Below are 23,856 nucleotides of genomic sequence, written 5' to 3' on the forward strand. Positions count from 1 at the left end.
TGAGGCACTGGAGTAGGACTTTGTGGAGGTGTTAAAGAATACTGACACAAATATATTAAACAAAATAATAACAAATGGAATTAAACAACATATCAAAATACTGTTCATAACCCAAATGGTACTTCTACCAGGAATGTATATTCAATAATGGAGAAAATCACTATAAGTCTTAGCAATAATAAAGATAATATAAAAAGTATAAAAGAAAAGGCCTTTGATAAAATGCATCATTCATTCACAAATTTAAAAAAATTTAAACACAGGCATAGAGATTTCCCTTAATATAATAATAGGAATGAGTTTAGAGAATATAGAATCCCATTGTATTTCTTAATTGTGGATTATTTTTTTTAAAGCATATCATTCAAAGAACAAAATTTAACTTTAAAGGTTCTTTACCAGTAAAATTATCCACCATGCATATATCAATTAGAAACCTGACAAACGTGATTGCTGAATTTTATTCAACAGTCACTTAAACATTAACAGTAAGCAGGGAATAGACCAGTGAGATGTTTGTTACTTACCTAAGGTGTCCACCACAGTCATGGAGAATGTTCTGTTCAGAGTCCCAGTGGAGGAGGGATTCCCTATAAATGATGAACTTCTCCAGATACTGCTTGGAGATGACACTGTACTGATTCCACCAGGCCCCCAAACACTAGACTTTCCTCAATGAGATCTAAAAGCCACTCAAAAATGTTCAGGTAGAAATCCGCAGAGGAAAAAACAAGTAGATGAAGAATGCATATTGTCAAGTTAATGGCATACTGTTGGCTGAGCAGCCCTCTGTGTTGGTCTATTACTGCACACCTTTGGGATGGACCTGTCAATGGGTGATGAGCTAGAACCAGAAGCAAATGAGAACTTATGCTATATCACATATAGGAAACTGTGGAGCATGCTCAGTGATTCTAAGCTTCTTTCTGCTTAAAAGACTCTCTTTAATGCCAATATTTTCCTGGTGGTGTGATATGACTGTGATTTATGGAACATGGTACCATGCTCTCAGAAGAATTAAAATTTTAGTCAACCTGAAGGGCATTTGAAAGACACAAGCTGGATGCCAGCAGGTAGTTGCATATTAACAGGGATAATTTAAGAGTGAGGAGCAATTATAAAAGACATCATCAAGAACATGGATGTTAATAAAAGGAGGTGGGCCCATTAAGATCCAAAAAGATCTTAACAGACTAAAAAAAATTGGCTGGCAGGGGGAATAACATGGTCAGGTTCATGCTTTAGGAAAATCACTTTGACAATGGAACAGAAAATGGGTTAGAGTGGGGAGAGACTTGAGGTGAGGAATCCAACTAGAAGGCCATTGCAATAGTCCAGGCAAGAGGTGATGAAGACCTGAATTAGGGTGACAGCAGTGTGAGTAAAGAGTAGAGAACACATGTGAGAGATGCTGTAGGGAAAGAAATTATGAGGTTTAGCAACTGATTGGCTATATGAGGTGAGCAAGAGGGAGGAGTCAAGGATGACACTGAGGTTTTGAACCTAAGTTGCTAGAGGGATTATGTTGAGGTGCCCTCAACAATAATAAGGAAGTTCAGAAAAGGGGAAGGTTTTGGGGGAAAGATAATAAATTCTGTTTTGGCTATATTGAGCTTGAGAAGCACTTGGAACATCCAGTTGTGAAATGTCCAATAGGCAGCTGGTAATGTAGGACTGGGGCTCAGGAGAAAAACCAGAGACAGACATATAGATCTGGGAATCATCTACATAGAGATGACAATTGAATTCCTGGGAGTTGATGAGATCCCTAAGTGAGAGAATAAAGGGAGACCAAAGAGCCCAAGACAAGAGACTTGGACATGCCCACTTAATGGTTGTGATTTGGATGAAGACCCAGAAGAAGAGACTGGGCAGGATCTGACAGGCAGAAGAACCAAGAGAGGAGTCACAAAACCCCCCAAAGGAGAGATGATCACATTGTATCCTCCCCTAGAACATAAGCTCCTTGAGGGGAAGGATCGTTTGGTTTTTGTCTTTGTAAATGCCGGGCACGGTGCCCAGGTTGCTTGTTGGGTCTGTTGTAGAGCAGGTTCTTGCTCAGGTACAGGGTGGACTAAGTAGCCTCTGAGGTCCTTTCCAATCCTAAGCTCCTGTAATTCGGTGACTTGGGTTGAGGCATCAGAACCAAGGAAAGCCTGGACTGCAGTCCCATTCCCATCACCTTTATCCACCCTTTACTCAATCACTGAGCTTTATCTATTCTTCCTCTATAGTAGCGCTCACATCAGTCCCCTCTTCAACATCCCCAACAGCCTCTAATGTAGTTCAGACTTCAGGGCTGCTAGCGTACATTGGGACAATAGCCTCCTAAGTAGCCTCTCCTCCTCTGCTCTCTCTCCCTTCCAATCCAGTCTGCTTGACTAGCCCTTCTAAAGGGAAAAGCTCTGATCACATCACTTATAAACTTCAATGGTGCCCCACTGACCACAGAATAAAATGCCCACTCCGTAGCCTATCATGCAAGCCTCCTCTCTCTCTGATCCCAATCTGCCTTTCCAGTCTTATCCCACAACTATTTCCAACTATTTCCCTCATGCCCACTCTCGGCTCCAGCCAAAGTAGACTACTCATCCCCATTCTCCTAATGCCCACCCACCCCAGCCAGACAGTGGCTCATTTCTAGATTTGCACGTTAGTTTATGATATCCCCCCTTCTTCTACTCCTTCACATATCTTCAACTCCTGATCCTCTAAGACCCAACTCCACCCTCATGTCTTCTCTGCAATCTTCATCACAGTCCACAATGAACTCTCCCTCTCCTGAGGACTCCTGTAGCACTTGGAATCTATGTAAATAATTGACTTCAATAAGGCAGGCAAACTAAAACATATTATGTGAGAGAAAACCAGTTTGTTTCACACATTTTAACAATAGCTTTGCATTGTCTTGGGTTATTGTCAAGCTTTCTGTGTCTAATCTCCATCCAGCTCCACCCTAGCCCCCAAGATTAGAGCCTGGATCTGCTCATTTTGTGCCTTCCTCTGACCTGCTAATGCCTTGCTCTCCAAGGCTGCCTCCCATCTACTCTGTATGCATCTTGTATGTGTTCTCTCCCGTATTAGAATGCAAACTCCTTGAGGGCAGGGATAATCTTTGCTTTTTCCTTTTATCACCAGGTTTTAGCAGAATCCCAGGCATATAGTAAACAATAAATGTTCGCTCTACTAATTGATGGATCTGACAGGCACATCTAGCTTAAGGAAGATGATGGGGGAAATGAGACTGTCACAAAACTAGATTCAGACCCTGGATTCAGATCCACTGGAAAAAAGTTCCTTAAAATTAGAGCTATCTAGACCTAGAACATTGTGTGATAACAGGTAAAACCTGATAACAATTAGTACTGTCTGAAAGAGTTGCCTTAGAGAAGTGGTGAGCTCCCCCTCCTAGGAGGTCTTCACTTGTCAGATATATTATCATGGGCATCCCATCGATGTATGAGTTACGCTAGATTATATATATATTTTATATATAATATATAGTATATATATATATATACTATATATTATATAGTTTATATAATACATAATGGTACATATGCACTAGATTGTTTTTTATATGTACACTAGATTTATATATATATATATATACACTACATTAGATATAGATATAGATACTAGGCTATTCGGGTCCCTTTTAATTCTCAGATCCTGTGATTTGGAGTCAGAGGCCCTGGGTTTTATTCCCTGGGAAAGTCACTTAGCCTCTGGGTTTCTCTGTAAAATAAGGAGTTTGGATGAGATGCCCTCCAAGCTCTCTCTCAATTCTTTATCCACGATTCTGCTGTGTGACTCTCCCCTTCACTGTCACAGTCCGTCTAGTGCGCACTTTTTCTGGTCATTACCCCTCCCATGCGATGGCCGTCCTTCTTATGTCATTCCTGTCTCCCTCCCCATGGAGACTCCTCCAGGCCTCCAGAGTGACCCATCTGCCCTCTTTGCAGCGACTCGTCCCTCACACAGTATGACCCCCTCCTCCAGTAATGGTGCCTCTCCCACCTGCAGAGTGATCTCTGTTTTATCCATCTTCTTCCTTTCACATTTGTCATGCTCTGTGATCCTTCTGTTAAGTTCACAGTAGGCTCTTTGCAGCTGTTGGGGGAAGGGAGAGAGGTTGGTTGAGTCTTGGCCGGCTCTGTATGGGAGGCTCATGATAGGAATCTGAGTTTGGAGGGCTCTGGATTTAAGGATCCTAGGATCAGGAAAACTGTTTGTGGACCGTTGGTTAGGGGGACTTAGGAGTGGAGCTTCCTAAGAGTGGAGGGCTATGTTGGTGTTTAAAGGGCCTGAGATGTGAAGATCTGGATTTTTGGAAGAAAGCTAGGTTCTTGAGGACCATGGAATGGGGCACATAACTTTGCGGGGGCACTCGTTTTGAGGAGAAGAAACAAGCATAAATGATTCTGAGGAGAGAAAGGAGCTAAAAAGCCAAATGACTGTACAGGGACCTTAATGACTAATTCAAATTCTAAAGAGACTTGGACAGAAAAATCTGCAAGAGCAGATAACTGAGGATGAATACAAAAGGCTAGTACTGTCCTGTAAGAAGAATGTCAGGAGGAGTGAAGCACAGAATGAGTTGGGAAGGAATGTGAAGGACAACAAAATGGGCTTTTTAGCTATTCTGTGACCAAGGGGAGCATTTAAAACTGAAGGACTGCTGATCTAGGTGGATGATGAAGGATAACAGCGAGAAGACAGAACCATTCAACCCTTACTTTGCTTTTGTTTTCTCTCCCAAGACAAACATTCCTTAGTTGGAAAAGAACAAAACAAAAGAATAGTAGGGAGTAGAAATTCAAGATAAGTGAGGTGGTAAAAGACAGCCCAATTTTCCTCAGTGAGTTCAAGCCAACACTTGGACTTTGTCCCATGGTACTGAAAACAACAACAACAACAACTGGCAGATGTGACAGCTAATGCATTGTGCATAATCTTTGAAAGATCTTGGAGAATGGTAAAAGTTGCTACAGAATTGGAAAACAGCAAAGTTGTCCCAATTTTCAAAAAAGAGAAGAGTATCGACTCTGCAAACTATAGAACAATGAGCTTGATTCTATTCCTGGCAAAATTCTGTTTTTCTTTTCTTTTTTTGGGGGGGGGGTTAGGTAATGGGGTTAAGTGACTTGCCCAAGGTCACACAGCTAGTAAATGTTATATGTCTGAGGTCACATTTGAACGCAGGTCCTCCTGACTTCAGGGCCGGTACTCTATCCACTGCGCCACCTAGCTGCCCTTCCTGGCAAAATTCTGGAAGACATGGCTAAAGAGATGGTTTGAGAACATTTAGATATGGAAGAAAAATCACATACAAGTATGCATGCACAATCAGAATACAACAGGTTCAACAAGAACAGGTTATGCCAGACCAAGCCTCATTTCCTTTTCTGACGCAGTAGCTAGACTGGTAGATAAGAGGAATATTGTAGACATAATATATTGAAGAAAGCATTCAGTGCATAATTTCATATTATCATTGTGGACAAAATGGAGAAATGTGGGCCCTTTGATAATACAATGAGGGAGATTCAGAATTGGCTGAATGACTAGACTCAAAGAGTAGTCATTGATAGGCTCATGTCAGTTTGAAGGGTGGTCTGAGAGTTCTACTTTTGGTACTGTGATATTCAATGTTTTTATCAATGCCTTGAAGCCAGAAAGGCGTACTTATGAGATTTTCAGATGACATGGAACTGAGAGGAATCTCTAATATAGTTGATGATAAAGTTAAGATTCATAAGGGTCCCAACAGGTTAGAGCAATGGGGTGAATCAAGTAAGATAAAATGTAGCAGGAATAAATGTAATTTCTTACATTTGGGTTTAAAAAGCCAAGGTCACAGATGCAGAGTGGAGGAACAATGACTACATTAGAGTTCCTGTGAAAAAGATATGGATGGGGTCTTAGTGGACTTTGTGACCAATAGGAGTGAACAGTGGACATGGCCTCCCCTATGCTAATGCTCTTCTGCCCAAGCTGCATTAAGAGAGGTCTGGGGTAAAGACTAAAGGAATAGTGCTGCTCTGGTCTCCATAGCCACAACACATCTTGTGATTAATGCCACACCGAATGATTGGAAAGCATCCAGAAAAGGGTGGTGGGAGCACTGGGCAATAGGTCCTAGTGGTTCAATGGAATGGGAATGTTTAATCTGAAGAAGAACCTTGGGAAGGATGTGATTTTTTTTTGTTCAGTCGTTTTTCAGTTGTATCTGACTCTTTGTGACCCCATTTTGGGGTTTTCTTCACAAAGATACTAGAGTGGTTTGCCATTTCCTTCTCCAGCTCATTTTACAGAAGAGGAAACTGAGGTAAACAGGCTTAAGTGACTTGCCCAGGGTCACACAGCTAGTAAATGTCTGAGGTCAGGGTTGAACTCAGGTCAGGTCTTCCTGACTCCAGACCTGGTGCTCTGTCCACTGCACCCCCTAGCTGCCTAGGAGGGACATGATATCTGCCTTTATGTATCTCAAGGATTGTCATGTATAAGTGGTGTTAGATGCGCTTCTTGACCCCAGGAAGGCAGAATTAGGGATAATGGATGGAAGTTGTAGATAGGTTAATGTAGGCTTGACATATGACAAAATTTCCTAGCAATTAGAATTGTTCAGATATGGAATGGTTACTTCAGGGGCAGCAGGTTTTCCCTCTCAAGAATTTCTCGTCTTAGAGCAGAGGGTAGATCCTTGGAGCTGCTGTTGAGGGGATTCATGATAAAGAAGGGTAGTTTTAGGTACACTTTGAGGACCCTTCCAATTAGAACTCAATGGGTTCAGGAACCTATATGGGGGAGTTGAGCACTGAGTTTGTTTGGGGGGCATGGTTTTGAGGGACTATGGGGTTGGGGTCCTATTCATACTAACCTCCTTTTGACATCGTTCTTGCTCCTTCTGTAGCTCCCACACATTGGCAGCCATTCTATAGGAATGGAAAGAAGAAGTGAGGGTGGTGGTTTCCCCCACCTCTATGCATTAACTCCAGCCTTCACTTGCCACCCTCAAACCACCCCCCTCATTTAATACCTGAAAACACCCCTCTCCCCACCCTTCCCTTCCCCATGGGCACCTCTTGGTTTCTGCCTCCTTCTGCTTCTGGGCCTCTTGGGCCCGACGTTGCTGCTCAGCCTCCATATTTTTCAGCATGGCATCTGTAAGACTAATGTCCCAGGACCTCAGAACATCTACCACAGCATCCAGGGAGGCTACCTACATGTGGAGAATAGACAAAGGACATCATGAACACGCACAGATGCCTATGCATGCAGCTGGATATACATGCCCAAGTTAGGTACCCTGTAAGAGAGAGAGCCCAAACATTTTTATCTCCATTTCATAGATAAAGAAACAGGCTCAAAGAAACAAAGCAACTTGTCAAAGCTAGTATGCCTGATCCAGAATGAAAACCCTGGCATCCTGATTCTAGATTCAACACTCTTTCTACCATACCGTGCATCATCACAGTCATTAGTGTATGTATTATCAAGGTGTTTATGTTATCACTCCAGAAACATTCTACTCTGAAACTTCATCATGACATGGAGGTAATCCTAGGCCCTCTAAGGTGATATTAGTAGATCATAAGCCTTGGCAGGTTCTACCAAGTGGCAAAGATTTTGAGGACAGTCCCAGTGACAGACTGTCTGCTGAGAACTCAGCCTAGCTAAATGTGTAGGGTTTATTGCAAGCTAAAAAATTTCTTGGCCATGGTAGCCCACAACATAAAGACAATTACACACTGAACCCCAGTACATATGCCCTGCCCCTTTCAGCTTACAAAGTGTGGGGGGCAGAGAGCCAAAAAAAAGGGGGCAGAGAGGGCCAAGAATCACATGGCATTTAGACCCTTTGAAAACATTAATTTAACTCTTGGTACTATCAATGTGAACTCCATTCTCCATTCACTGACACTATTGGGAGAACTGAACCACATGAATATTGACATTTTTGCTACAGATGAAGACAAAGAATTTGCAACTAAATGGAAATGTTGCTCACAGGTTGTCCTCAGACAACTGGAAAAGTTGTCTTCCTAATGCAGCCAAAGGCAATAAGCAACATCATTCTATGAGATGCTTTATCATCTTGTATTTCAACATTCCAGTTAAACATAAGCAAAAAATTAAACAGTATAGAAATTCTAGGTAGAACTTAATAAAGTCTTCCAAAATAAGTCAACACATACTTGATGACTTCAGTGTGAAAGTGTGCACTCAGAAGGGTAGTGAAAAATATGGGTTAGGATTAAGGAAATAAAGAGGCCCAAATCTTGTAGGTTATTAGATATCATACAAGGGTGCATATCACACTTTTTTAAAAAAATGATTTTACTTCATTGTCTATGTGGTTGTTGTTCTGTGTCTGTGTCTGACTCTTGGTGACACCATTTGGGGTTTTCTTGGCAAAGATACTGGAATGGTTTGCTATTGCCTTTTCCAGCTCATTTTACAGATGAGGAAACTGAGGCAAATAGAGGTTAAGTGACTTGCCTAGGGCCACACAGCTAGTAATTGTCTGAGGCTGGATTTGAACTCACAGTGATGAGTCTTCCTGACTCAAGTCTTAGTGCTCTACCCGCCACAACACCTAACTGCCCTCACACATAATTTCTTCAAGAAGAAAGTCAGAAGGAACTGGACAATAAGATGTGGTCATCATTGTTCCTTAAACACCACATTCCATTTCCTCTCTGCATGGCTTTAAACAGGCTGTCCTCAACACCTGGAACGTATTCCCTTCCTCGCTTCCATCTCATAGAATCCCTCTTCCTTCAAGACACTGTTCAAGTGCTACCTTCCATAAAGGCTTTTCTGACCCCAGCTGCTAGTGCCGTCCCTCCCAAACTACCTTGTATTAATTACTTTGTATTTATTCTCTTATATTTATCCTGCATGTACTTTTTAATATACCTCTTGTTTCCCCTATTACAGTGTAAACTCCTTGTGGGTTGGGATTATTTCATTCACCCGCATTTTAATCCCAGCAGCTAGAATAGGGCCTGGAACATAATAGGTGCTTAATAAATGCTTGTCATAAATTCCTGCCCCACCCCCCTCCAAAGAAAACAGGAAGTATTTAGATATCCCAAGAAAGCAACCAAAAAGACATGAGCAACTTCCATATTATCATCTCTTTGAAATCTTTATGAGAGTCTATGCACGTAGTGAGTATACCCTTTATGACAGCATGAGAACAGAACCAACAGATGTTCTCAGACCACTTCCTACAGCAGACATCTTCACTGTCACACAATTGACTATGAAAATACGGAAATTTTAATTTCAATTTGTTGAAAAAAGCATTTGACTCAGTAGAGCAAAATGCAACTTTTAAGGTTGCAAAATGAAGCTTTAACAAGGTGTCTTCCATGAATGTGCTAAAAATATACAGGATTCCTTAATACAAGAAAAATGAGATAATTTTGTCAAATATCCCTTGATAATTAATATTAATGTAGGAATAAAGAAAAGAGGCATATCTTTGACATATATGTTCCCCAATGTAACAATCATTCTGGTGTAATACTGGTCGTAGGTATATAGTGTTGCTGTAGAGCATCCAGTTGGTAGCAGATACTCCTCCCTATCTCCTCTCTCTCTCTGGAGATTGAGTTAGTCACACCCTGTTACAACAATTTGCTCATTGTTTAGCATAGGGGCAATATAATGGCCCCCCTGGTCCATATGGTCCCTTTCCTCTGCTGCTTCATAGAATTTCTATTAAAGAAAAAGTTAGTAGTATGACCACAATAGCTCAGAGCCCTCGGTCAGAAAGCTCCTAACATTTAGATAAAAGTTTGGCTCTCTGTATTAATTTAAATTTATCTTTATCTTTAGCTAAGTCCTGACCTCTTTTTGGTTGGGACAAACCAGGAAGAAGTGAGTAGAGTATATTAGAATGTTTATTAACAGATGAGATCTCAGTAGGAGGAGAAGTTGGAGAAAAACAGACCTCTTTTTGGGATTTCCTTCAGTCTTTGAAGGAATGGATACAACGAGTGGAGTCAGCCCTTCTTGATTTCTCCCTTCTCTGTAACTTGTAGGCCCTACTTTTTCTTTCTTTTGCCAATTGTCCTTGTGCCTCTGATTATTTTTAGCTCAGCCTAAGTCCTGGGCATGGCTTCTAGTCCTGCTCCTGTTCAGCTGAGGTCCCCTTCCTTCCTCTCAGTCCCTCTCTTACATACAGACTGTGTCTCTTTAAGAACTCCAGGGCATGACTCAGTTACCCTTCTGGCTCAAAGACTTGGATATTCCCAATCCTCAAACACCCTTCCTCCCTGAAAGCCATCTCCAGTCATCCTGATCTATATCTGGCCACTGGACCCAGATGGCTGTGGACGAGAGAGTGAGGCTGGTGACTTTGCACAGCCCTCCCTCGCTTAAATCCAATTCCCTCGCATGTCATGGCACCACCTCCCTGACGTCATGGTCCTCTTCCAGAAAGAAGGACAAACAATAACGACCTCTCAAACCCTTATTACACTAACAAGACTTGGACTGACTGGCTGCCTTTTGAGGAGGCATAAGTTGCTTGGGTATCGAAGCTCTTCCCAGCTCAGGAAGAGATAAAGTTTTCCTAGTATCAAAACTGAAGGGTGGAGTTTTACATCACATTAAAAAAAAATCTCTCTGGAGAGGAACGCAGGAGAGAGAACTGAAGAGAGCTGCAGGAGATGGAGGACATTTTCCAAAAAGCTGGCTCTAAGCTTTGTAGTAGCTGCAGCCTTGAAGTGCTATATAAATGCTAGCTATTATTATCCGAGCAGAATGCTTGCATATTAATAAAAATGTTTCACCAAAAGATATGGCTAAAACACAGGGGGTGGTGTTTTTTTCTTTTCCACAAAATACTTCTCTTTGTAAATGATATCATACTGATTGTATCATGCCCCAGAATACTACATGGCCACTCTAATGAGATCCACTAGCATTTAAAAGAAATTGGTCCAGCAATCTGCATGGTAAAAAAGCTAAATGAATGGAGATTAGCTACGTCCAAGATTATGACAGCAATCCATTAGGTTATTAATTTATCATATATCTCGGATAGACCTTGTATCTAAAACTGTACTGGGCAGCTAGGTGGTACAGTGGATAGAACACTGGGCTTGGAATCAAGAAAACTGATCGTCATGAGTTCAAATCCGGCCTCGAGCTGGAGAAGGAAATGTCAAGGAGTTTGCCAAGAAAACCCCAAACAGGGTCATGAAGAGTCGTAAGGGACTGAACAACAATAAAAGAAGACTGGGCTGGCCTACATTTGCATAATGCTTTCAATGATCACAAGTTATTCCTCGAAATAAAAATTCTTCTTTTCAGCACCAATATACCCCCCAGTTTTTAGGTTATACATGTTAAATTTCCTGATGGTGCTCTAAATGTAAGATTCTTATCCAACGACCAGTGAGCCATATTACAGAATGATTGAATTATATCAATACTGAAATTCTCAATATAAATAAACCCAGAAGATATGAGGAAATTGTAGTGAAATGGAACTTACAGGTACAGGTTCTCCTTGGAGAAGCAAATAAAGGAACTGATGGAATTGGTTTTACCATAGGTCCAAAGCGACAAGAAACACCATTTCATGGAATACTTTGACATCTCACATTGCATCTTGTCTGAATAATTACAATAACTTCAATTTAATTCAATTGAGTAAGCTTTTATGATCTTAATGGATGCCCCTGTTTCCAGGACCCACCTTATTCAATCCTACTTTCCTTTTTTTTTTTCTTGTGAGGCAATTGGGGTTAAGTGACTTGCCCAGAGTCACACAGATAATGAGTGTTATGTGTCTGAGGCTGAATTTGAACTCAGGTCCTCCTGACTCCAGGTCCAGTGTTCTATTCACTGCGCTACCTAGCTGCCCCCCCCCTTTTTTTTCTAAAAAGGATATTTTATTAATACTTTTTAGGAGAGGCCCTGATCAAGCAGATGAGTCCCTCAATTGGCTTGATGAGATTGCAGAGTGTGGACTTTTCTTGGATGGGGCATGACTCATGAAGGGAGACCAGTACTATAATCCCTTGCTGAGATGACAAAGAATTCCTCTGATTGGTCCCTAATGACTGGGGATGGCTAAATGATGACTAGTTACTGAGAATCAAGAGAAGCAGACTCTGGTCAAAGTAGCTGTTCCTGTTCTGTGGTCTACAAAAGCAAGCTGTGAAACAGCTCACCCTTTCTACCCGTTTTCCTTTTTGTGTGCTCTTTCTTCCTTGGATTTGTAGACCAGAGTGCAGCAAGGAGGAACAGAGGGAACCTTCACCCCTTGAAGTAGCAGAAATGGGTGGCTTGCAAGAGAAGCACATGGCAACCAGACCAGGCTTGCCTAGGTGAGCCTGAGATGGGCATTCCCGGACCTCCAATTTCTGGATGCGTTCTACTTTTCTGTTTCTTTTCCTGAGCACAGTTTAAAGACTAGTGACCCTGAAAATGGACATTTCCAGTCTTGGGGGTTATCTCACGAGTTATCTTGAGTTTGAGTTCATGGATTTGAGCCAGGACCTGTCCACCCAGAGGGAGATTTCCTTAACAGAACATTTATCAGAGGAAGAATAGTGCTTCCAGTAGGATCACCTTGCAGCTTGAAGACCAAAACCAGGACATGGAAGTGGAGATCTGGACCCTGCCAACCATCTATGATATTTGAATGAGTCACCTAGTATGTCTGAGGTGAAAAGGGAATATTCATTTAGCAGTGCCTATAAGAGGCTTTTTTTCTGGTAGTGGGAGGGGGTAGTGTTTCTAATAAAGCTAATGAGCTATTTGCGTCTTTCAGGTTTCTATATTCCTTCGTGGATTCCTGTATATCCTTTGCATTTTATGCATTTCCACTGGTGAGTAGAATAAAGGTTGTTCTATTCCCCATACCCTATGCCTGTATTTATACATTCAGTGCCTATGCAGGAATTGGCAACCTGTTACTCTGCGTTTGGGGAGAGCATATTGAAGTTTTGTTCTAGAGACTTTCTTACAGTTTTATTCTGGAGTAGGAATATAAGAAGTCAAAGAGTGAAGTTAACCATTTGAGGTCATTGAACCTGGTTTGTATGAAGCCAGAGTCCTTGGGAGAACTGGGCCATAGGTAACATTTACAATTCTATCATTTCTGAATCCTCCCAATCTCAGAAGAATCCCGCTTCATAACAAAAAATCACAGAATTTTAAGAATTGGAATGGATCTCAGTGGCCATCGAGTGCAAACCTTAAAGAATCCTGGACTACAATACCACAGACAAGTTCTCATCCAACCTCTTCCTGATGAACTCGAATGAGTAGAAACCCATTACCTTGTGAGGCAACCCATTCTGGCTACAGATAGAGAAGCTCTAATTGTTAGGGAGTTTTTCTCAATGTCAAGCTTACATTTGTCGCTTTGCTACTTTCACTCTTGCTCCTGTTTCTACATTTTGAGGCAAAATAGAACAAGTCTAATCTCTCTTCCACATGCAAGCATTTCAAATATTTGTGTAACAATAGCTGGAAAGGGGTTGGCTGGCCACAAAAGCCCCTGAGGTTTGTATTTAGGTACTTATATTAACATGATGACCAATCAACGTTCTGGAGGACTCATGATGAAAAAACGCTACTTGATAAAAGGGGGAATGAAAGGCTCAGAGTGCAGAATGAGAGAGACTTGAGGTGGGTGTGGGGGTGCCGAATGGTTAACGTAGGAGTCTGTTCTATTTGCTATTAGGATGTCAAGTCCTTGAGGTAAGCGAATGTCTTTTTTTTTTCTTTCTCCCCCTTTTGTAATTTGGCAACTAGGTAGCATAGTAGATAAGAGTGCTGAGCATGAACTCAGAAAGACTTGAGTTCAAATCCAACCTCAGGCACTTATTAGCTGTATAGCCCTGGACAAGTCACTTAACCTGTCTGCTTCAGTTTCCTCATCTATAAAACGGGATATTACATTTACCTCTTAGGGTTGTCATAAGGATTAAATGTGATAATATTTATACAGTGCTTAGTACAGTACCTGGCACATAGTAGGTAGTTAATAAATGCCTGTCCCCTTTCCCATTTGTATCTTCAGCACTTCGCATGGTGCCTGGCACATAGTAAGTGCTTAATAGATGCTTATTTCCTTCCTTCCTTCACTATCTATACTTGTTTGTAAAATAACGGTTTGGGATATTTTTTTTCTCCCTTAGTGGGAGACTGGGGATTTATGGGAGAGGAGGTGGGAGGAAGAGAAGGCACACTTTCATTGAATGAAAAAAAAATTTAATTAAATTTTTTTTTTAAAGAAAAGCTAAGAGGCACTAGAACCAGGGCTAGGTACAGCAGGGGGCTGAGGCTGGTATGAGAGGAATTCAAATGAGGACAGGGTCTTCTCCGGGAGAAGAAGTCTCAGTCTGGGCTTAGAAAGAAGCCCTGAGCCCAAGGGCCTAGAAGGGGAGCCTACACTCATGGTTGAACCGGGCAGCACTTGTTTATACAGTGGCTCAGAGCCCTGGACCTTTCTCCAGCCTGGAGGCTGAGCTGCTCCATCTTCACATCATCAGTATACAAGGTCAGGACCTAAGAGGAAGAGGGTATGGAAAATCTAGTCTGTGATTTCATAGGGAGGGCAGGCATCATGATAGGGGAGAAGGGGAGCAAAGGGGTTGTTCATGTCCACACCTGCTCTGGAGTATTTCCATCATCTGCATAGATCCGTGGGTCTGATCCATGCTGCAGAAGCATCTCCACTGCAGCCAGGTGTCCACCAAAGGCAGCTCTATACAGAGGGGTCCGACTAAAGGCTCTCTAGGTGGGAAGAGACTCCCTGAGCATGGCCCCCTCAACTACTTCTCTCTTCCCTGTCATCCAACACTCTCTAAGCCATGGTTCTTCAGCTTCTCTTTTCCCTACCTCTCAGGACTCCCTAAGCCAAAGGGCCTAGGCCTTTCTGAGTTAGGGCTACCCTGCCCCCGTACTCACTTCCTTCTTTCCCAGGACTCCTTGGTCCAGGACTACCACACCATTACCCACCACCCCACCCTACTGTCTCATCCCCAGAATTCCCTAAGCTAGGGCTCAAATCTTCCTTTCTTGCATTTACCTCCCCTCTCTTCCTCTAAGGCCCCCTTTCCTCTCTGTACCTTGCAGTTGGGGTGGGCACCATTCTCTATGAGGAACTTGATGGCAGCAGGATGACCTCCTCCTGAAGCCTCTGACAGTGGCGTGTTCCCATTTGCATCGGCGCATTCCACCATGGCTAAGTGGCTCTTCAGCCTCACTGCTTTCCCCAGGTCATCGTGGCCCACGCCCTCCTGGCTCAGCATGTCCCCTACCTTCACAAAGACCCACAACACGTCAAGTGACACAAAGGGAGTGACAGGAGAAAACACGTCCAGGGGCCACATGGGAAAAAATGCTCATGTGACAGCCTGGAGATACACAAGTGGGGTGACAGAAGGACATATTCCTCAGTGACATGCCTAGGGATTAATGGATAATGGAGTTACAATGGGTGACGTGCACAGGCACAGACAGGGATATACACCGGGTATGTGTGAGGGGACAAGGACAGAAAGAGGTGTGGAGGGGGCAGTTAGGTGGCGCAGTAGATAGAGCACTGGCCCTGGATTCAGGAGGACCTGTGTGACCCTGGGCAAGTCACTTAACCCCACTGCCTAACCAAAAAAAAAAAAGACAAAAAAAAAGTAACTCAAGAAAGAGGTCTGGATGACACATACAGGGGTCAGCAGGGGACAAATGCAGAGACAATCCTATCTTTCTTAATGTTTCTGCTCTGATGTCTGTCCTCTATCTGTCCCAGCAGTAAGTACACTCTTATGTCTTCTGCCTGTTCTTATAGTGGAACACTGGGTACCATGAGAGTGTATGGAAGCTGGCATATTGTGGTCTGAGGATAGGAGGCCACCCTTAGGCAGCTTTGGGAAGACTTCTGAACTTCATGGAATGGGGGAGACACAACTATGGTCATATCCTCTCTGAGCTCTGCTTTGGAATTTGAGGTTTCCCTTGGAATAAGCTGGACAGGAATATGGGAAATAGGTTTCAACATGTTCCTGACAAGCCCCTGCTGCCAGTCCCTGGACCTTGCTTTATTGCTGCTGGCTCTAACTTTTTTCTGGTCCTTGATGAATCCTCAGTGGCTCCTTGTTGACCATTTGGACACTATTGTTATACCTGGATGACCCAGCAATTAACCTTGGCTGACCTCTTGCTGACCTTGAACTGACCCATGGATGAGACCCCTCACTGTGCTTGGAATGCCCCATGCTGACCTCCCTCAGCACAGCCTTCATTTCCTCTACATCTCCTTCAAATGCAGCTTCCAACATGCGCTTCCTACGCTTCTGCTCCTCCAGCCGCCTTCGCCGCTGCTCTTCCTCCTTCTCGCGTTCCCGTCGAGCTTCCTCCTGCTCACGCTTCACCATAGCTAGGAAGGCCTGAGAGCCAAAGTGTGGTTTCCTCTCACTGCTGGGTGATACCAGCCCTCAAAAGTCAACTTAAGGAGAGATGTGGCAGACACAGAGTGCAAGTTGCTGACTCCTGGTCACGCATCACTCTCCCGGTGACACAAAGGTCACTGTGGACCATTCACCCAGTATCACACTACCTGACCCCTCCCAACATGTGGAGTCCTACCTCCTTTTGTAGCTGGTCCATCAAGGCTGTATATTCTTCCTTCTCTTTTATTTGACGGATTCGTTCCTTCTGTGCTAGGTGCTGCCTGTAGGCACACTGAATGGTGATTGCTGCTACTTCTTCCTTGGAAAGCTCTGCCATGGAGATGAGGGAGAAATGAGAACTGAAAATGAGGATGTGTGTATACACATATTTTATACATGCACATTAAAGATGTGTATACTCTCTCTCTCTTCTTCTTTTTTTTCTCTCCCCCCCCCATCACGAGTCTCTCCCCTGAGCTTCAGGACATTTCAAAACTAGATCTCCCAAAGTCATCCCAAACTCACCATGTCTAAAATTGAACTCCATTAACTTTTCCCTTAAATACTCTCCTCTTTCAAACTTCCCTATTTCCATTGAAGGCACTAGCATCTTTCTGGTCACCCAATTTTATAACCTCAGCATTATCCTAGATTCTTTACTTTCCTTCATTCTACATATCTAATCAGTTGCTGGATCTGGCCATTTCTACATTCAAAGCATCTTTCATATTCAACCCCTCCTCTTTACTCACACACCTGAGTTCAGAACCTGATCACCTCTTGCACAGATTATTACAAAAGTCTCCCGGCCTCCAGTCTCTATTCCAGTCTATTGTACATATTTTTGTACTAGCACTTTTCTTCAAGCACAGGTGTGACCACGTGACTTCTCCACATAATCAACTCCAGCGGCTTCCTATTGCTTCTAAACTGTATTTAGCATTTAAAGTTCTATATGACTTGGTCCCAGCCTATCTTTTCAAATCACACTGGATACTTCTCTGCCCCCTACATGCTGTAATCCATTCATATTGGCCTTCCTCATACACATTCCACCTCATATTTCCAGGCCCTTGAGTTGATCACATGCCGTGCCTGAAATGCATTCCTTTTTCTTATTCTGCCTCAGAGAGTCCTTGCCTTCCTTTACGATTCAGTTTGGGCACCATCTTCTGCAGGAAGCCTTTGCTGATCCCAACTGCTGGTGCCCTTCCTCCCAAACTGCCTTGTATTTGACTATTTTGTATAGAGTTTTATTTATTCACCTTATATTTATACTGTATACATGTACAGATGTATTTATTTATTAATTTTATGTTTATCCTGTATAAAGTTATTTACGTCATTAGAACATAACCTTCTGGTGAGCTGGTATTGCTTTATTCTTTGTACTTCCATTCTCCTCCCTGTCCTGCTCCTGGCTTTCTGGATTTCAAAATCATACAGCTTCCACTCAGCCGCGCTGACTCCACCTGAAACTTCTCTCAGTGCCCGAGGCCACCTTGATTTGGAACAGCCTAGCATTCCTGTTGTCTACTCACTTTGAAATATCCTTCCCAGCTAGGTGGGGTAGTGGAAAAAGAAGTAGGCCTGGAGTCAAGAAGACCTGAGTTCAAATCCTTCCTGACACACTGGTTGCGTGACCTTAGGCAAGTCACTTCATCCCTGTCTGCCTTAGTTTCCTCAACTGTAAAGCAGAGATAATAATAGTGCCTGCCTCCCAGGGTTGGTGTTTCAAATAAATTAACATTTGTACAGTGCTTAGCACAGTTCCTGGCACATAGTAGGCACTTAATAAATGCTTGTTTCCTTTCTTCTTTCAGAAAGGCTGCCTTCCCCTTTCTCCCATCGGTGAGTTCTTCCTGGGGCCTCCATTTCCTGGAAGGGCCCAGGCCAGCCTGTCAGCCTTCATTCTCCTCCCAGCCTTGTTCTGGGCTTTCTGAACTTCAAAACCATGGCCCTAATGGGCACTTTCCTTCCCCCCAATCCCCTTCCCTTACTTTTCAACTTTCTTTTGTGTGTTATCTACCCCAAATAGAATGTAAGCTCCTCCAGGGCAGGAAGTGTCTTTTAAAAAATTGTTTATATTTCCTTAACATAGTACCTAGCACATAACAAGCACCTGAGTGCTTCCTTCCTTCCTTCCTTCCTTCCTTCCTTCCTTCCTTCCTTCCTTCCTTCCTTCCTTCCTTCTTTCCTTCCTTCCTTCCTTCCTTCCTTCTTGATTCCATCTCCTGCCCATTGGCTGGCTCAGTGTTAACAAGCCAGCTTCACTGTACATCTTACATAAGAGGTATGGTTAGTCAATTGGTCAATTGGTATTTATTAAGCACCTCCTATGTGTCAGGCACTGTGCTAAATGCTTTACAAATATTATCTCAGTCTCAGAGGGAAGTCATTAAGATTAAGGAGGTCTAAGAAAGGCTTCTTGTAGAAGGTGGGACTTTAGCTGATATTTGAAGGAAGGCAGGGAAGCTAGGAGATAGAAAGGAAGAGAGAGAGTATTCCAAAAATGTTGAACAGCCAATGACAATGGTTGGAGTCAGGAGACAGGCTGCCATATGCAAGGAACAATTAGGCCAGTGTAACTAGACTGCAGAGTAAGTGGAGGGGAATAAGGTGTAGAAGACTGGAAAGGTAAGAAGGGTTACAAAGGGCTTTAAAAACCAAACACATAAGGTTTTATGTTTGATCCTGGAAGTAATAAGGAGCCACAAGAGTTTACTGAATAGGGAGGTGATATGGTCAGATTTGTACTTTAGGAAATTTGATAGCTGAGTGAAGGATATATTGTATTCCTGAAGGCAGGACGACCCGAGTTTAAATTTGACCGCAGACACTAAGTATATGATCCTGGGCAAGTAACTTAATCTGTTTGCTTCAGTTTCTCTATCTATAAAATGGGGTAATAGTAGCATCTTCCTCCCAGGGTTGTTGTGAGGGTCAAATGAGATGTAGAGCACTCAGCACAGTACCTGGCACATGGTAAGCGCCACATAGATGTTAGTTATTATCATGCACTGGAGCGAAGAAAGACTTGAGGCAGTCATGAGGTTATGAGGGCCTACTCAGACAAAGTGAGGCTTGGGAAGGACCTTACTGTAAAGAGCCATGGTCACCCATTGCAACCTGGGCCATCACCAGTCATCTCGACCTTTGCCTTGCCACTAGACTTTGATGGCCCTGGAGGACAGAGGGAGGCTGACGACTTTGTGCAGCTCTGCCTCACTCAAATCCAATTCATGGGCAAGTCAAGACAATGCACTCATGATGTCATTGGTCCTCTTCGAGAATGGAGGATGAACAACAATAATATGAGGGCCTATACCAGGGTGGTGGCAGTGTGTCAGAGGAGAGAATGGGACATGTAGAAGAGAAATTGTGAAGGTAGAAAGACAGAACTTGACAATTGACTGGATATGGGTGAGGGTGGGGGTGGTAAGGGAGTAAGGGATTGAAAATGACATCTCAGCTTCGAGCCTGGGAAACTGGGAGGTTGGTGGTATCCTCAAAAGCAATGAGAAAGTAAGAAGAAGTGAAGGTTTAGGGGGAATGATAATGAGTTCAGTTTGGAATGTGTTGAGTTCAAGATGTCTAATAGGCAGCTGGAGCGGGAGAAGATCTGAGAGTGGTCTGCATAGAGGTGATAGTTGTGACCATAAAATCATCAGCTGAAATAGTATAGAAGGAAAAGAGAAGAGGGCCCAGGAGAGAGCCTCAGGGGACCCTATGGTCAGTGCGCTTTACTAAGTGGCCATGGTCTTATTTCCTCTGTTATGGCAGGAGTAATATCCTAAGGTCCTACCCTTTGCAGGCGAGGCTAGTTTTTCTTTCTTTTTAAAAATGTTTATTCATTTTGAATTAAAAGACAAAAAAAGCATTTCCATGTACACAGCACAACACAGAAAGAGGATTCAATATGAAACCACGAATCTCCATTTCACATCATTTAGTTAAAAAAATGTAATAAATACTACACATCGTTTGCAAAACTACCTTGCTATTCTGTGCTTCCCTCTGAGTTTTCTTTTGTTTTCTGCTGGGCACTTTTAATTTTTTTACTCCCTCCCTCTCCATCCCACACTAGAAAAGGCTACCATTTGACACACACACAAACACACACACATATATGTGTGTGTAAAACCATACTTATGTTTATCAGTTCTTTTTCTGGAGGTAGATAGCATCTCCCCTCATAGGTCCTTTGTAGTTAATCTGAGTATTTGTGATACTCAAAATAACTTAGTCATTTGCAGTTGTTTTTCAAACAATATTGCTGTTAAGGTGTATGATGTTCTCATGATTCCACTCATTTCACTATTTCATTTTAGAAATAATAATGAAATAATGAGAACTAAAATGAGTAGGCTAGTTTTTCATTTAAAGTATTTGAAAATGTCATTGAGGCTTAATTGGCCAAAGAGAGTAAGTTTTGAACCATTGATGTAGCCATCATGCAAGGAGTAAGGACTTCCTCCCTTCGGCTTTAAACCAGCAAGGCCAACACAGAGGCAAGAAAGGTGCAAGCAAATGCATTGATGCTGTATCCTTGCTTGAGATCCTTTCCCTGCTTTGGCTAAACTAGATAAACTTCCTTTTATTAATTATTAGATGGTCTACAAATGTCTCATGTTATTTCAATTCTGAAACTGAAGCAAGGATCAGCTCCAGACAGGCTCAGTCAGTAACACATGGTAAATATTCTTATAGAGTTACTAGGTGAGGAATATGGCAACTAGTTATCCTTAGAGCCACGTGGCAATCAGGACAGATGTGAACTAGGAAGATGAAGTGATTCAATCTCATAGAAGCCTGCAGTAGCTAGGCTGTGAAAGGGTTCTTCTTTTGTGAACATACAAAGTTACCCTTGGGAGGGGAGGGGGGTGTAAACCTACTTAATTAATTTTGATTTTTGAGGTAATAGGGGGAAATTATGTGATAGTACATTTCCCCCTCTCATTAGATGGGAGTTAGCCAGGTGATTTTATAGTCCTACTGATGAAGCATCGAAGCCCTCCATGTCATCAAGAGGCCTCCTGATTAGCTGAAATTGAGCCTGGAATTAGAAGAACAGGCCAATGAGCTTGATCTAGGTGAGCAAATTCTAAATCAGTTTTATCTTGAGGGGGTGGGAGGAGGCAAGGAAAGAAGGGAAAGGGAAGGATTCTGGGGCAGAAGACATTCTCTTGTTAAGGGCAAGGTGGCCAGATGTACCTGGCCTAGCAGGAACAGTGATGGGCCAGGCTAGGCCTAGGTGACTCTAGGAGATATTCTGGGTCTCATTTTCTATTTGAAAATTTTAGACTATTTAATCTCTTCATTCTCTTCTATTGCTAACATCATTCCTTGAAATATGGAAGATTTCATGCTATTCCGATGTCCAGGTTCAACCCTACAAAAGCACAAATCCTTTCCCTCTTGTTATAGAATATGAAGAACATGATGCCTGAGTTTCAGTGAGAAAAAGGCCTCAGGACATAGAGAAATGGAGAAGGAAGAAGTGATGGGAGATGTCAATGCCCAGGGTAGGGTGTAAGAGGAAAAGGGAATAACAATTTATATAGTGCCTAGTGTGTGCCAGGCACTGTGCTGTGTCATTTATTGATTGATTTATTGATTGATTTATTTGTTTATTTATTTTTACAAATTTATCTCATTTGAGCCTCAGAACAACCCTGAAAGGTAGGTGCTATCATTATCCCCATTTTACAGAGATTTCTGTAAAAACAAAAGCAAACAGAGATTAAATGACTTGCCTGGGCTCACACAGCTAGTATGTGCCCGAGGCTAGACTTGAACTCTGTTCTTCTGGACTCCAGATCTAGTGCTATATTTACTTCACCACCAGCTGCTTCTGAGTAGAGGGTAAAGCATAAAAGAGGGTTGTAAGGCAGTCAGGGAAAACTTGGCAATATGTGGTATGGATCCCAGGAGCCCAGAGCTGAGTGGTCATTTCTCTCTCCAGCCAGGAGAGGGAGTCTACACATAAAGACAGACAGATACACACATAGACACAGAGAGACATATACTCTGACACAGACGTACACAGAGACATAGACATTGATGTACATATATCTAACTAGGTATATATATAAACAGAAGACTGAGTTTCAGACCCAAAGCACCCCCCCACACTTTTTCTCTTGAGTCTGCCTTTACTTAATTCCCATTTACCTCACCTAGACTGAGCTCCCCTATCCAGTGAGGAGACAGACATAGCCCTGCACTTGGGGATCCCTCACTCTAAGAGTAAGCACTCAGCCTAGCACTTCAGGAGCCTTCAGGGTGCTGTGGCACATTTGTGATAACTCTGTACCGTTCTTACCTTTGGGTTGAGTGGGTTTGTCTGGAACAGAAGGTAAAGGTTGTTTGGCATTCTCAGGAGTTTTCACACCACTGCCTGACTTCTCTAATTTGAGGAAGATAGTAGTTAGTAAGAGGAATGGGAAGTATGGCCCCCAGTGCCCACCCCAGGAGTCACAGTCATGTTTATGGGGCTCCTAAAAGGTTCCCAGCGTCTGCCTTTAATGAGTTCCCCCAGCACTCAACAGCCTTAACAAGTCAACTCCACATGCACCATTATTAGCAGCAAAAACCCACACACAACATCGTTAATTAGCACACGTCACAATACTCTTCCATTAAGGGGATTCCTCATCAGAGAAGGATCCAACAATTCCACTAACAAATGTTTATTAAGCACCTACTATGTGTAACAGTAGGTAACAGGAACACTGTGCTGGGAGTTAGAGATATAAAGATGAAAAAGCACCAAGTCGCTGCCTTCAAGGAGCTTACCCTCTAATACAAGGGCACATGGACATAGCTAAGTATGACATAAGCTAGAGCATGACTAGGGGCAAAGAAGAGATCCAGAAAAAGTGATATGAAGGGGAGGAGGGAAGAAAGCTGGACCTAAGGGAAAAGGATTTCAGTAGAAGGAGACACAGCTTGAGTCTGTTTGGGACTTCTCGGAGAGGGGGATGGGGTGGGTTAGAATGAGGGTGAGGAATAGTTGTAGTTCAGCTTGGCCACAACATCAGCTATGTGAATGAAGGGCACTAGAGTAAGATGTGCCGAGAAAAGTCATTTGAAGAGATTTAGGGACAGCCTTCAACAGAGACTGAGGGATCTGTATTTTCTAGTTAACAGGGAGCCCTTGAAGGTTTGTGGGCAAGAGTGTCATGGTCAATCTATGCACTAGCTATATTACCAGGGTAGTAATATCAAGCATAGCCTAAAAAAGGAAGAAATTGGAAGCGCACAGATGTTCAGGAGACTGGTATGATTGTCCAGGTAAAAAGGGAAATTTTGTTGTTGTTCAGTCATTTCAGCTGTGTCTGACCCTATTTGGGGTTTTCTTGGCAAGGATATTAGAGTGGTTTGCCATTTCCTTTTCCAGCTCATTTTACAGATGAGGAAACTG

At 42.8% G+C, this 23,856-nt stretch overlaps 2 protein-coding genes across 4 annotated transcripts in view; one reads left to right on the forward strand and one right to left on the reverse strand.

Moving 5' to 3' along the window:
- Nucleotides 1-23,856, reverse strand: part of IQANK1 (IQ motif and ankyrin repeat containing 1) — a 51,892-nt gene that overhangs the window by 18,837 nt on the left and 9,199 nt on the right. The window contains exons 2-9 of one of the 3 annotated variants that reach the window (XM_078153862.1): nt 22,756-22,839; nt 16,627-16,760; nt 16,263-16,427; nt 15,111-15,302; nt 14,650-14,775; nt 7,086-7,225; nt 6,884-6,938; nt 4,021-4,113 (exon numbers count right to left, since the gene is read on the reverse strand). In XM_078153862.1, coding sequence (XP_078009988.1) covers nt 4,021-4,113; nt 6,884-6,938; nt 7,086-7,225; nt 14,650-14,775; nt 15,111-15,302; nt 16,263-16,427; nt 16,627-16,760; nt 22,756-22,839 — 989 coding nt within the window. The remainder of the gene's footprint in view (nt 1-4,020; nt 4,114-6,883; nt 6,939-7,085; nt 7,226-14,649; nt 14,776-15,110; nt 15,303-16,262; nt 16,428-16,626; nt 16,761-22,755; nt 22,840-23,856) is intronic. The other 2 variants (XM_078153864.1, XM_078153863.1) reach the window with 2 other exon arrangements.
- Nucleotides 13,656-23,856, forward strand: part of FAM83H (family with sequence similarity 83 member H) — a 54,698-nt gene continuing 44,497 nt past the window's right edge. The window contains exon 1 of the mRNA XM_020995237.2: nt 13,656-13,737. The gene's annotated coding sequence lies outside the window, so the exon portion shown is untranslated. The remainder of the gene's footprint in view (nt 13,738-23,856) is intronic.

The sequence above is a fragment of the Phascolarctos cinereus genome, unplaced genomic scaffold (genome assembly GCF_003287225.1).
Source record: "Phascolarctos cinereus isolate Bilbo 61053 unplaced genomic scaffold, phaCin_HiC Scaffold_4;HRSCAF=312, whole genome shotgun sequence".
Taxonomy (NCBI): domain Eukaryota; kingdom Metazoa; phylum Chordata; class Mammalia; order Diprotodontia; family Phascolarctidae; genus Phascolarctos; species Phascolarctos cinereus.